This window comes from Atheta coriaria, unplaced genomic scaffold (genome assembly GCF_025399875.1).
Source record: "Atheta coriaria isolate IRGN ID8LTWV9N9 unplaced genomic scaffold, Caltech_Dcor_3.1 hic_scaffold_6_pilon, whole genome shotgun sequence".
Taxonomy (NCBI): domain Eukaryota; kingdom Metazoa; phylum Arthropoda; class Insecta; order Coleoptera; family Staphylinidae; genus Dalotia; species Dalotia coriaria.
In genome coordinates this window covers 14,395,351-14,407,601 of record NW_027045448.1, presented here as the reverse complement: position 1 = coordinate 14,407,601, position 12,251 = coordinate 14,395,351, and the positions used below count along the sequence as shown (strand labels likewise).

General features: G+C 38.2%; 7 protein-coding genes across 9 annotated transcripts; 3 read left to right on the top strand and 4 right to left on the bottom strand.

The window, feature by feature from the left end:
- Window positions 1-63: 63 nt before the first annotated feature.
- LOC135794508 (AH receptor-interacting protein) lies at window positions 64-1,543 on the top strand. Its single transcript, XM_065305817.1, has 5 exons — window positions 64-342; window positions 406-591; window positions 653-1,002; window positions 1,058-1,200; window positions 1,275-1,543. Exons 1-5 carry the CDS (start codon window positions 262-264, stop codon window positions 1,475-1,477), a joined length of 963 nt encoding a protein of 320 aa, XP_065161889.1. The 5' UTR covers window positions 64-261; the 3' UTR covers window positions 1,478-1,543.
- On the bottom strand, window positions 1,474-4,069 carry LOC135794510 (chymotrypsin-2-like). Of its 2 annotated transcripts, XM_065305820.1 has the most exons (4): window positions 3,875-4,069; window positions 2,425-3,815; window positions 2,199-2,364; window positions 1,474-2,081 (listed from the first exon to the last, which is right to left on the bottom strand). In XM_065305820.1, exons 1-2 carry the CDS (start codon window positions 3,942-3,944, stop codon window positions 3,106-3,108), a joined length of 780 nt encoding a protein of 259 aa, XP_065161892.1. In that variant the 5' UTR covers window positions 3,945-4,069; the 3' UTR covers window positions 1,474-2,081; window positions 2,199-2,364; window positions 2,425-3,105. The 2 variants fall into 2 exon arrangements, with proteins under 2 accessions (XP_065161892.1, XP_065161891.1); XM_065305819.1 differs by lacking the exon at window positions 3,875-4,069 and having other exon boundaries at window positions 2,425-3,107.
- A 42-nt stretch (window positions 4,070-4,111) lies between these two features.
- LOC135794514 (chymotrypsin-2-like) lies at window positions 4,112-5,282 on the bottom strand. Its single transcript, XM_065305823.1, has 2 exons — window positions 4,908-5,282; window positions 4,112-4,841 (listed from the first exon to the last, which is right to left on the bottom strand). Exons 1-2 carry the CDS (start codon window positions 4,957-4,959, stop codon window positions 4,138-4,140), a joined length of 756 nt encoding a protein of 251 aa, XP_065161895.1. The 5' UTR covers window positions 4,960-5,282; the 3' UTR covers window positions 4,112-4,137.
- An 86-nt stretch (window positions 5,283-5,368) lies between these two features.
- Window positions 5,369-6,322, top strand: LOC135794515 (chymotrypsin-2-like). Its single transcript, XM_065305824.1, has 2 exons — window positions 5,369-5,529; window positions 5,595-6,322. The coding sequence occupies exons 1-2, from the start codon at window positions 5,484-5,486 to the stop codon at window positions 6,284-6,286; spliced, it is 738 nt and encodes a 245-aa protein (XP_065161896.1). The 5' UTR covers window positions 5,369-5,483; the 3' UTR covers window positions 6,287-6,322.
- A 329-nt stretch (window positions 6,323-6,651) lies between these two features.
- On the bottom strand, window positions 6,652-7,652 carry LOC135794513 (chymotrypsin-2-like). Its single transcript, XM_065305822.1, has 2 exons — window positions 7,442-7,652; window positions 6,652-7,381 (listed from the first exon to the last, which is right to left on the bottom strand). The coding sequence occupies exons 1-2, from the start codon at window positions 7,497-7,499 to the stop codon at window positions 6,684-6,686; spliced, it is 756 nt and encodes a 251-aa protein (XP_065161894.1). The 5' UTR covers window positions 7,500-7,652; the 3' UTR covers window positions 6,652-6,683.
- A 36-nt stretch (window positions 7,653-7,688) lies between these two features.
- Window positions 7,689-8,433, top strand: LOC135794517 (ubiquinol-cytochrome c reductase complex assembly factor 5-like). The gene is given in 2 exon segments (XM_065305827.1): window positions 7,689-7,990; window positions 8,053-8,433. Coding segments are annotated over 2 exon segments (438 nt in total). The 5' UTR covers window positions 7,689-7,830; the 3' UTR covers window positions 8,331-8,433.
- Hira (histone cell cycle regulator-like protein) lies at window positions 8,333-12,123 on the bottom strand. 2 transcript variants are annotated; one of them, XM_065305807.1, is made up of 8 exons: window positions 11,967-12,123; window positions 11,383-11,876; window positions 11,036-11,323; window positions 10,171-10,766; window positions 9,533-9,872; window positions 9,093-9,456; window positions 8,599-9,032; window positions 8,333-8,541 (listed from the first exon to the last, which is right to left on the bottom strand). In XM_065305807.1, exons 1-8 carry the CDS (start codon window positions 12,001-12,003, stop codon window positions 8,428-8,430), a joined length of 2,667 nt encoding a protein of 888 aa, XP_065161879.1. In that variant the 5' UTR covers window positions 12,004-12,123; the 3' UTR covers window positions 8,333-8,427. The 2 variants fall into 2 exon arrangements, with proteins under 2 accessions (XP_065161879.1, XP_065161880.1); XM_065305808.1 differs by having other exon boundaries at window positions 9,533-9,869.
- Between the last annotated feature and the right edge of the window lie 128 nt (window positions 12,124-12,251).

The following is a 12,251-nucleotide window of genomic DNA, read 5'->3' as shown; positions in this document are numbered from 1 at the left end:
AAATTAAAAAAAAAAGTTCAAGAAACAAGAACTCTTTATTCATAAAGCATAAGTAACATTTCAATTGTTATTTTCCTAGTTAGCTCCTTTAGTATAAATTATTATTTAAATAATAAATGAATCCATTCTGAAAGCATTATTGACATTTCTGACGTCAGGCACGTCATGAGCAGCTGACTTTCAAACACGATCAATTCCAGTCAATTTGTACAAGTTTATTACATTTATTAGTCCGTAGTTAATTAATAACCCAGCTTAACAATGAGCCAAGATAAAGAACTAGTCATCAAGAAAGTCTTGCACGCTGGTACGAAGCAAGTACACTTTCAAAACGGCACAAAGGCAAGTAATCATCCAAAAACAAACCAGAAACATTATTATTCATCCATTCATTCATTACTCTAGGTCAAGTTTCACTATCAAACACGGAAATGCAACCCGGAACGAACCCTTCTAGACGATTCTAGAAAGATAGGCCATGGGGATCCCATGGAGCTGGTGCTGGGTAAAAAATTCAAAATGGAAGTCTGGGAGGCAATCATAAAGAAACTAGCATTAAATGAAGTTGCACAGTTTACAATTGACAAATCTGTGAGTTGCACATCATAATAACATGTTAAACTTTATATTTATTAAATTTTATGGTTTTTAGTTAGTCTCCCAATATCCATTTGTGGCAAAAACACTCAGAGATGTTCATTTACACAAGCATGAAACAACACACACTTGTGCCCTGGGCATTCAACAATCTGGTTTAGGCTATGAGGATTTGAATGAGCTTATGAAAGAACCATGTGATCTGGAGTTTATTCTAGAATTGGTGGAGGTGCTGCAACCTGAGGACTATCAGAAGGAAACTTGGCAGATGAGTGAAGATGAAAGAATAGAAAGAATTCCAAAGTTGAAGGAAATGGGTAATAATGAATTCAAAAACAAGAATTATAGCAAAGCAGCTGAGCATTATGCACAAGCAATTGGAATGCTTGAACAATTACAACTAAAGTATGCAAATCACAATAAATATTTCATAATTTTTAAATAAAATTTTTGCATGTAGGGAGAAGCCGCATGATACTGAATGGACCACAATATCAAAACAACAAGTTCCATATTTGTTGAATTTTGCACAATGCAAACTGTTTGAGGGTGATTTTTATGCTGTCATTGAACATTGTACTACAGTCTTAAAAACTGAACCAGGTATGGCAATAACTAATCAAATATTTTGCTTTCATAACAATAATTGAGGTTAAAATCATTTTTTTAAACTTTAGATAATGTAAAAGCACTTTTTCGACGTGGGAAAGGACACGTAGGTGCCTGGAATCCTGATCTCGCCCGTGAAGACTTCAATCGTGCCCTAACCCTTGATCCTAGCATTTCTTCAATAGTTAAGAAAGAACTTGAAACATTAGAGGATCTCGTAAAGCAAAAAACCGAAGAAGACAAAGCTACATATAAAAAACTCTTCAGTTAAGTTATCATACCTGTTTTTATGTAATGTTGAGTCAGTAAAATATATAATTCCAATTATTAAATAGAATAGTCTTTGTACAAATCACAAATTTGTCATGTATCACATAATCACACTGGTTATCCACTGGTATCGATAAGGTAAACTATAAAATACTTCAGGACCATTGTCCAGACAGTTTTTTCGCCATGCAGCCACAGCATACACTTTTCCATTCGCTACTAACGGTGCACCAACATCTCCTGTACAAATCCCGAGATGTTTTGACTTTGGCATCATGCAAATCAAACCAGCTTTAGGTTTGTAATCATTATATCTAACATTACACTCTGAATCCTGCATTATTCGAAGGTAAACCATTCGGAGGTCTTTTGGAGTAGTTCCTGGCGTTGCAGTGAAACCCCAGCCAACGATTATTCCCAATTCAAAGTTTCCAAGCATGTTTTTCGTTAGAATCGCTGGGGTTTCTTTAAAAGTGTCTGCGATTTCAAGCAGAGCCAAATCCCCATCTGGACTTAGAGTTATATTGATTACTTTGTGTTCCAGACCAGAATTGTAGTTTAATTGTTGTGTGGATGAGACAATTGTGTAGTCAGAAAATGGCACTCTGTAAATTAAAGAATTTTTTTAGTTTTAAAAACGTTAAAATGGTTTTTTTAAAGGAAAAATTAAAGTTTAACTGATTCAGGACGTAAAAGATTATAAATAGTTGAGTTATTTATACATTTGGTAGCATTGCGCTGCAGTAATGGCCCATTTCGGGTGAATAATCGTCGACGCGCAATAATGCACCGATTTGATCCTCAAAGACGCCATGAAAGGAAAATCCTCCAATTCTGCAATGCGTCCAACTATAAATTTATCACTCATGAATGCCTCCTTTGGTATTCCTACAAATAAACCAATTATTTCCCACAAAAAACAACAAAATTCTAAGTTTTTTGAGTTACCATTGTTTTTGTGTACTAAATTTAAACACAGAATAAACATCACAATTGTTTCGACATTTCCAAAGTGCTTCATCATGCCAAAGCACACAATCTGACCTTTCAAACTGTTAAATAACGCACAAAACATTGATTTAGGAAACGCGCGCGCTCACACTTTACACTTGCGTCTGTCGCTCGCGTTTTATTCAAATTAAATGTGTACTACTCGTACGTATTTTTTATCATCGCCACGCTTTGTTCGACGCAGGATTTGACTCATTCCAAACCTCACACATGTCGCACATTTCTCGCATTCCCTCATTATTGTCAGCAAAATGGATGATTAATTAAATGTGCGTGTTGATGCGTACAATTGATTATTCCCGATTAGTTCTACGTGACTTGATGCTTCGTTCTAATTTTATTCACAACGCGCAAAGTTCAAGCGTTTTATTTATCATTTATAGTGCATCACTGGGAAATTATGCGAAAACATGGAAATTATCACATTATCACATTGATTATTGATTAATTAATTAAATACGCGTTAATTTAATGTTAGATTAATTTATTCTATATTCTATGGCGTGCGTAAGTATCGAGACACTAACAACAACTGGTTTCGTGCTTCATGTGCAGCTGTTACACACAAAGCAAAATGGTGGAGGGAAATACTAGTTGAGGCAAATGAAGGTCAACTTATCAGACACTATGTTTAATAATCCAATCCTTTAACATATAAACATCTGTACAGCTGTCAGGATAACCCAACGCGCACGCATATCCGGCGGATATAACCCCCACCAATTCCCCGTCGCCATTGACCAATGGTCCCCCGGAATCCCCCGAACAGATTCCATGATCTTTCGATTCAAACACACAAACATTCGTGTCAACATCCGGATGGAAATCGTCACAGATACTTTCAGTCACTACATTTGTCTGCATCCATTGCATCTGATTGGGTGGGACCTGTGCTGGGGGCGGGGTGTTTGTATATCCCCATCCGCTAAGGACCATTCTTTCCCCCACGTGGGATTTTCTTGTTACCAAAGGAATCGGTTCGACATCATCGTCAAAATCTATGCTTTCATTGAGTATTGCCAAAGCAATGTCATAATTCAAGGTCACAGGATCAAAATCTTCATGTTTTATAAACTCCTTGACGTGGTACCGTTTTGCAGTGTAGTCCTGATAGTATATACTACCAATCATGGCGTATACATCATAGTTTTTCGCACAATGTGCAGCTGTGAGGATTGTACGATGTGAAATAATGGCACCACCACAATAATGTAACTTATTGAAGACTTGCAAGGATGCGACGTATTTAAATTGTCCTTCGGTGGCATTATATCCTCCAACGACTCTTGGCGGTCGTGATTTTCCACCATTTTGTATCACCCCGCCATCTTACGGATAGATATCTATTAGTTTTGTGAGGGAAATCGTAGGCTACACTTATACTTACCACATGGCGCAATACTAGACAAGATGGCGACCGTTGCAACTAAAACAAAAGATGGAATCGCACGCGCCATTATCTCAGGTTATCACTTCGACATCTGATCGGAGAAAGGAACTGCTCGCTTCTGATTAGCGATAATATTGTTTAAAACGCACAATTTCGGGTGTCACGCCGCTTTTTGATTATCACTGGGTAAACATGGCGAGGAATGTAAAAAGTGATTAAAAAACACACTTTAGATACTATGTGATAAGGTTCTCTATTGCTTATTGCATATTTTGCTCAACGAAACTCTTGAACACGTAGACATCGGTAAAGAAATCCGGTTTTCCGGTGGCGCAGAGGAATGCTGATGAGGTCACACCTACTAACTCCCTGTTACTGCTGACCAGGGGACCACCTGAATCTCCTGAGCAGACGCCATTACCCTTTGAGTGAAGGGTACAGATTTTTCCTTCGAGGTAATAGGAAAAAGGCGCGCATTCATCATCACTGATTATGTTAACAGGAAGGTACTTCAGGTCAACTGGGGCACCAGAAGGTGGGTAAGGATATTCGGTATATCCCCATCCACTGGTAACCACACCACCTTCATAAGGAGGAACAATACGATTGACCAAATTGATTGGTTGAACCAAATCGTTGAACTCAAACGTGTCCTCGATGATTACCACAGCAATATCTGAAGTAATTAATGAAGAATTGTATTCCGGATGGATGATGAACTGGGAAACAACATGGCGTTGAGCGTTGGGATCGTGGATGTTGATTGCGCCTGCCATTACGCGCATGTTAGGCAACTCAACATAATCCACTTTACAGTGGGCTGCAGTCACGACGGTTTTGGAAGATATGATGGTACCACCACAGAAATGGTAATGGTCCACGTCACGTTGCAGGGATACTTGGTAGGTGAACTGACCAGGTGCTGCTTCATATCCACCAACTATTTTTGTATCCAGACTACGTCCTAATGAGAAATTCAAAGAAAAAAATCAATTTTTAAGAAAAATTTTAAGTAGAAATAAAGTATTACCTTGGGTGGTACCCAAAAACGCACAGAGGGCTAAGACTAGAAGAACCTTCATGATTCTTGTTGTTGATTAGAAGTGAATGTGGCACGAATGAGTGGAAAGTAGAATTTATACGATTTCTGGGTCTTGAGGTTGAAAAGTGCTTGACAAGTGCACATTGTAGGTACCTACACTGTAGGTACTTTAGATTGCCTATCTCTGCTACTTGAGCTTTATCTGGGCATTGAAATTTGATCACTTCCAGTGAAATTTGTTCCAATTATAGCCACGGGTTGTCTAATTTACTTTCAGGGGTCACCAGCAACAGATAAACTAATTTTGGTGACCCCCAAACATTTTGTGCAGGTGCCACATTAAAGTGAATAAAATTCAGTATCCAAACGGTTATAATATTGACATTATCGATTAATAAATAGATCAAATTATTGTTCGTCATCATGTACTTCACGTGATTTACATTAGGGGATTTATCTACATCAAATATTTGATAAGTTTTGAAATGAATTAAAATCACGTGGTGTTGATTGTTCTCGAAAGTATAAAACGCCATTTTGTGGAAATCCTAGTCATTCGCCATCATGAAGGCTTTCATTGCTCTGTGTGCCATTTTTGCACTTGCTCAAGGTATGGTACCTTCATTATTCTAACCTTAAATCTAAATAATTAAACTTTAACTTTAAAACTTTTAGGCGCAAGCCTTAATCACCGTATTGTTGGTGGTAACACCGCTGAACCCGGCCAGTTCAAATTCATCGCATCCCTGCGTCAGGCAGGACAGGACCGTCACTTCTGTGGGTCTACCATCATTGGTAAACGTGTCCTCCTGACCGCTGCCCACTGCAAAGTCTACGAGGTAAGCGAAACCGTTGCTGTGGTAGGTACCAACAAACAAGACGATAAGAACGCCAAACGTCACGAATTGGAAGCTTTCATTATTCATGAAAACTATGAACCCTCTTCCATTACCAACGATGTCGCTGTGATTATCCTCAAAGAAGATATTGAATTCGGTGATTTGGTTCAACCTCTACCTTTGGCCAGCCGTGCTATTTCTGATGACGAACGTCTAACCAGTGCCGGATGGGGATTGACCAGCTACCCTGGAAACGTCCCCAATGATTTGCAATGGATGCAAATGAATGTGGTGTCCCATGATTTGTGTCAATGGATTACCGGTGCTAGTCTTACGGGTAAGATCTGCACTTTGGAACAGGAGGGTCAAGGTGTGTGCTCTGGGGACTCCGGTGGCCCACTTGTCAATGAACTGAATGAGATTGTTGGTATTACCTCAGCTGCGTACCTGTGCGCTCTTGGTATGCCAGACTTCTTTACCGATGTCTACTACTTCAGGGATTGGATTGTTTCAAATGGAAATTTGTAAATTGTAATTGTTTGAATAAAGATTGATTAGAAAGTAGATATTGAGAGTTTTGCAAGTCATTTGTTATCTTATCAGGTGACATCATTGTGTTTTAATAATTAATTGAGTAGTAGTAGTGGTATAAAAGGAGATTTCATGATAATAACCTCAAAATTATAAAAATGGCTGCAACTAAGATGGTTCCTCTAGTAAAGGTATACTCGCCGCCATTTTGTGAAACATTCAATGTTAGAAACACACCAAATTTTATATTACTTATTAAGATATAAGTTCAATCTTCCCCCACTACTTTTTTCAGGTCACCCGCAGGTTTAAAAGACTCTCAGTCGTGCCTGACCCTTTTTGGCCTTAATAAGGTACCTATATTCAGCTCTATATTATGGTTATTTATTACTTATCAATCACTATGATTCAATATCCAATACTTAAAGAAATAAACATCAGTAAAAAAGTCAGGTTTTCCTTGCGCACACAAGAACACTGAACTGCCCAGGCCAACAACCTCATCAACACCATCAATTGTATGAATAAGTGGACTTCCCGAATCTGCTCTGCACATACCATGACCCTTCGACTCCAAAGTACAAATCTGCCCCCCAACGGGATAACCAGTCAATTCGTGGCATTCTTCAGGTGACACTACATTCATCTGCATCCACTGCAGATCATTCGCACTGGCACCATCGGGATAGCTGGTGTGTCCCCAACCAGCAGCAGATAAACGTTCCTTATCTACAACACGATGTTTGGGTAACTGTATCGGTTGTGTAACATCATTAAATGTGATTTCAGTTTTTATAGTAATGACGGCGATGTCATTCATGCCCGTGGCTGAATTGAAATTTTCATGTATGGGGAAAGACTCAATTAGGTGACGTTGACCATTTGGGTCGTCTTGTTTGGTCACACCGACTAGGACCTCGATTTGTTCAATTGGGTGTCGACACTGGGCGCATGTTATTAAATGCTTGGGGCTGATTATGACTGCTCCACAAAAATGGCGGTCGGTGCTTATTTGGCGAAGGGAGGCGATGTATTTGAATTGACCGGGGGCGGCTGGTTGGCCACCAACAATACGGTTGTTAATACTTGCTCCTGTAATTTAAGTTTTAGTTAAATATACTTAAATTCTATTCAGTTATTAGTAATACTAACCTTGGATAGTTATTACAGTGGCAAAGAAAGCAATAAATACATTAATAATTGCGGCCATCTTGTTTCGTGAAAAAGATTTTATGATTTACAACAATTTGCGGTTATATATACTTGTTCCGACTGAAAAACCCAAGTATCTTGGTACTTTCCAAGATAAAACCGCTTATACATCATCAATAAATAACAATTAAACGTTTTATCAATGAAAGATTATCATTTCAAGTGTGAATTTTAAATTTAAAGATAAACTATTTCAAGAACAAGCTGAGCTGCGCTCTCCATTGATGATAAATCAAACTAAATTTATATAACCTAACCATGGCTACACATTTCCATATATAAAAATACAAATAAATTGATAAATCTAAATGAAAACTTCTAAATAAATTATGCGTGTGATTCCAAAGCGTTCAGCAATAAGACGCGCTTTGGACAAGTGGCCTGGCAAGCAATACTTTGGTGTCTATCGCTTCCTTCCTCTCTTCTTTTGCCTTGGTGCTGCATTAGAGTTTTCAATGATCAACTGGCAAGTTGGCAAAACAAACTTTTGTAAGTAATTTAAACAATTTCAATCAATAAATATACATAAATCTTTTCATTATATATCTTAGATCATACATATAAAAAACGCCAAGCAAAGAATATCCTTGAAAGAGAATATTACGAACAAAGTCAGCAATCTTAATAAAATACTAGTTACAAAATGCCGGCTGGTGTTGATTGGCCAACATACTTGAAGTTCACCACTGCTGCATTACTTGCAATGCTTGCCGGTTCCCAAACAGTTCACATGTTCTACAAACCATTGAATGACATGGAGAAATATGTAGCAGCAGAGCGAAAATACTGGGAGAATGAGAAACAAAAGCTACAAAACAAAGTCAGTTGAAGTTGATGATCATATGAGTAGATTTTCGTAGTTGTTTACAGTGTAATCAAGTCACTGGTACAGATAATGTAAAAAATCAAATAAAAAACTTAATAACCTAAAACGAAGTTAGCGCAAATTGTTCGGCGTATTCTTTGTACAGTCTTTGCCATGGCAGTTTGGTTTTGATTACATCTAGTACTTCTTTGAGCAGTGTCTTTTTCGATAAACCCTTTAAAAAAATCACAAAAATCAACCTATAACCTAAAAAAATTAATTTTAAACTCACCACAATAAAATTCGAAGTCGTTGTACGTCCAGATTGATGTGTAGGCCCTAATAAATCATCTAAAATGTGCCTAATACGCACCTCAGGGCCTTTTTCTAATAAATGATTAACTGTTGCAAGCAGCCAGTGCTTAAACTCTCCACTCGACTGTAAAACAATGCTTGAAGCTACCTGACACTCAAGAAAACTGAGTTTTACGCTGTGTGGTAAACTATCATTCGATGCAACAACCGGCATTTGTCTCTGTAAAGACGCCAGAGGCAATGTAGGCGCTACAGACCGCGCAAGAATACCGCCACTGCGTGAGATCGGGTCCAGAGGATTCGACAGGGCTATCCACGTCTGCAAATCCAGGTTGTAAGTATACGCACGGCCATCGGAGAGTGTAACAATCGGCATGTTTGTGGAGGAAATTGAACAACCACTCACAGAAGCTGAAAATATTTAAATAATTCACATAAATAACATTTTAATCATAATTATTGAAGTAATACCTTTATTTGTGAGTAGATTCCTGAGAGAAACACGATTTAGGAGTGATGTTTGTGTATCAATCTTCCACATATGCAATAATCCAGTTTTCGTCAACACGAGGCATTTGTCAGTGTCACTTTGACACACAGCAGCAGCAGTGTCTTCGATAAGTAACGGCGGTAATGCCCGCGCGCCTGAATTGACTTTATAGATATTCACACTGAAATCTTCGCAGCATGCCACAACGTACTTGCGACTTGAGCTAACGCATTTGATTTGTGAGCCTAGATAAGTCTCCCACATCGGGGATTTATCATCGACGGTTTTAAACATTTCTATGCGCGCTAATTTGCCTTTTGGTGTTGTCACACATGCATTGGTAATCTATTTAAATTAAAAATAACAAAAAATTAATATTTTATGAGTAAATAATCAATTTAAGCTGAAATTTGATATTTACCTGTATTTTCATAACGCCGTTAAGTTTGGTGACAGTTTGTCCAGGTGGCATCTTCTGTGGATCCAATACATTGACAAATTGTATGATTGGTTGATCGCCGGGCACTTCACAACAAGTGAGTTGTGTGATTTGTGCGCCTGGTGGTCGTGCCATCGCTAATTGTGTTCTTTGGACTTGTTGCACCGCTGAGGATGCCGCTATTGCTTGCACTGGTGTTGTAGCTCGCGATGAAATAGTACTCAGTTGTGTATCGTCCTTTACAACGACAATTTTACTCTTAGAAGGCGATGATGAACTGAATGATGTGTTATTCTGCACGGTTGGTACTTCTAATGAACTACTAAACAAAAAATATAGATAAATGTTTAGATATTTATAAAATAATTGAATATTTGCATGATTTTTGCTGTTTTTTGATTGTTTCTTGTGGTTTTCTTGCACAAATCTCTAAATTATTTGGTTTTTAAGAACAATCTGCTTAAAAATGCATTTTTAAAGAAAATATGACGCAAAAATCACGTTTTACATTACGTGACTTGTATTTCTTTGATAATTTAAAAACTATTTCCAAAAATTCATTTTTAACTTCTGTCTCAAGCTCAATTTTATGCAAATATTCAATTAAAATATATAATTACTTTGTTGGTGTTGACGGAACGGGTTTCAAACACATCGGAGTAATTCTCCGCTTTCCACTGGGCAATCGTGTCTCAACTTGTTGATTAACCGGAGCTAAAACATTCCCTGGCTTCGGTGATTCCAACTGGATCTGCGGAACCACTTTCGGAATATCAATCGTGATGCGATCTTCTTCTTTCTGTTTATTATTATCATTCAACTCGTCCATGGCGCTGAGTAATTCCGGATTCTCAATGATTTGGCTGCCCACAAAGCTGGAATTCATCAAATTACGCTGCAGAGATTTACCGTACATGCGTTCGTAGAGTGAATCCTTTTCGGATTCGGAGAGCGTTATGCCGATGCTGTTCTTATCGAACATAATACAAGCGACTGTGCCGTCCCAGGAACACGCCATTACGTGCAGACCATTGCTGCTCCATGAGATGTCTAGGACACTATCGTCGAAGAGGTCTTTTATGACTACTAATGGGCGTTTTAAAGATGTCAGCCATACGCTTACGGAACGATCACGTGAACCCATCGCACAACAGCAGTATTGTTGGGTTTTCGGGCTGCCAGGGGTGATTTTCTTGAGGATATTCGAGTTGAAACGCTGGAATTATAATTTTTTTTTATAAATGTTTGTTTGTTATGCTTTAACGCGGAAACTACTCAATGGATCATCATGAAATTTTGTATAGACATTCTCAAGAGTATTGTGGAGAATATAGAATACTTTTTGATTGAAAATTATAACATATAGGGTGTTTAATAAGTGATGAAAGTTAAAATAAGGATTTATAGTTCAATATTTCAATTCCAGATGGCGCAGCAACAGGGGAAAAGCTAGTTAACCATATTTTTAATAAAATAATTACTTACAACACATGTCACAGCTTTCCTATGACCAACAAAATCCTTATCTTGTTTCCATCCATCCCTCTCAATAATTTGCGCTGTGGGCCCACCCCCATTCATAGCATGAGCTGATACTAAATACTGACCATCAGGAGACCACGACAGGCGTAACACATGCGTTGTTGCTGAACAATCTTCAAAAGATTCAGTCACTACTTCCTGTTGTTGCCAATCGGCAGTTCTCCATACTCTTAGAGATTTATCATCCGATTGACTCGCGATGTATTTTCCAACTGGATCCCAAGTTACACCCTAGATTTATTTTTAAAATGGTTATTTTATTTTATTTTTTAAATGCTATTACAACTTACTTTAACCATTCCTGTGTGACCTTTTAAAACAGCAACTTTTTCAGGGAATTTCTGTGTGTTCCAAATAATTACCGTGTTGTCAACGCTTGCAGATGCTAGCCAGCCGTCGTGCGGCGCCCAGGCAAGGTCCAACACATCCCCATTGTGTGAATTTAATGTTTGTGTACACTTCCAGGTTTCGACATTTACTTTTCCACCACTGCCAAACACTGTGGAGCTTCCTTCACCTGTTAACTTCCAGATCATTACGAGTTTATCATCCCCGCCGGATGCTAGAAGATGTCCCTGGCAACTCCAGCGGACTACATTCACGCAAGCCAAGTGGTTATCCATTTGGCACAATTGTTTCGGGACATTTTCATCATTTTCATCAGCTTCATTAAGGATTGGGTTCATATTCCAGATGACAATGCGCCCGCCTTGACCACCCTGACCGCCGGTAGCGACGCGGCCTCCTTTCGGGTGGATATCCACCGAGAATATCGGCTTGCCATCTTAAATTTAATTAAAATTAAAGAAATTGTTTAATGGATTTATTTGGAAAGTTTGAGGTTAATGTACACATAAACTTTGGTGGAAGTTACCTTCGTGGCGGACAAATTGCGGTTTCACTATAATCATCTTCTAGGTTTACGAAAGTTCGTAAAATGCGCTAGATATTAATAAGTTCCGATTCATATTTAATTGTTTGCTAAGTGATAACCGCCATTGACGAGTTGCATGACCTTTCTCACGAATGCATTAAACAAACTATAAATTACGAATTATTACGAACACGCACGAATCTTACGCGGGTTTTAGTTTGAAATATTTTTAATAAAATATAAACATTTAACACATAAAACATACAAAAAACTTATTCGCAACAA

Excerpts from the sequence above, each read along its gene's own strand:
- LOC135794508 (XM_065305817.1), top strand. The coding sequence starts at position 262 with ATGAGCCAAGATAAAGAACTAGTCATCAAGAAAGTCTTGCACGCTGGT. Across the intron at positions 592-652 it reads AGTTTACAATTGACAAATCT|TTAGTCTCCCAATATCCATT; the intron begins GTGAGTTGCACA and ends TATGGTTTTTAG. Across the intron at positions 1,201-1,274 it reads AGTCTTAAAAACTGAACCAG|ATAATGTAAAAGCACTTTTT; the intron begins GTATGGCAATAA and ends TTTAAACTTTAG.
- LOC135794510 (XM_065305819.1), bottom strand. The coding sequence starts at position 2,551 with ATGTTTTGTGCGTTATTTAACAGTTTGAAAGGTCAGATTGTGTGCTTT. Across the intron at positions 2,365-2,424 it reads TTTAGTACACAAAAACAATG|GAATACCAAAGGAGGCATTC; the intron begins GTAACTCAAAAA and ends GTTTATTTGTAG. Across the intron at positions 2,082-2,198 it reads GCAGCGCAATGCTACCAAAT|AGTGCCATTTTCTGACTACA; the intron begins GTATAAATAACT and ends TTTAATTTACAG.
- LOC135794514 (XM_065305823.1), bottom strand. The coding sequence starts at position 4,959 with ATGAAGGTTCTTCTAGTCTTAGCCCTCTGTGCGTTTTTGGGTACCACC. Across the intron at positions 4,842-4,907 it reads GTTTTTGGGTACCACCCAAG|GACGTAGTCTGGATACAAAA; the intron begins GTAATACTTTAT and ends ATTTCTCATTAG.
- LOC135794515 (XM_065305824.1), top strand. The coding sequence starts at position 5,484 with ATGAAGGCTTTCATTGCTCTGTGTGCCATTTTTGCACTTGCTCAAG. Across the intron at positions 5,530-5,594 it reads CATTTTTGCACTTGCTCAAG|GCGCAAGCCTTAATCACCGT; the intron begins GTATGGTACCTT and ends TAAAACTTTTAG.
- LOC135794513 (XM_065305822.1), bottom strand. The coding sequence starts at position 7,499 with ATGGCCGCAATTATTAATGTATTTATTGCTTTCTTTGCCACTGTAATA. Across the intron at positions 7,382-7,441 it reads CACTGTAATAACTATCCAAG|GAGCAAGTATTAACAACCGT; the intron begins GTTAGTATTACT and ends CTTAAATTACAG.
- Hira (XM_065305807.1), bottom strand. The coding sequence starts at position 12,003 with ATGATTATAGTGAAACCGCAATTTGTCCGCCACGAAG. Across the intron at positions 11,877-11,966 it reads GCAATTTGTCCGCCACGAAG|ATGGCAAGCCGATATTCTCG; the intron begins GTAACTTCCACC and ends ATTAAATTTAAG. Across the intron at positions 11,324-11,382 it reads GTCACACAGGAATGGTTAAA|GGTGTAACTTGGGATCCAGT; the intron begins GTAAGTTGTAAT and ends AAATAAATCTAG.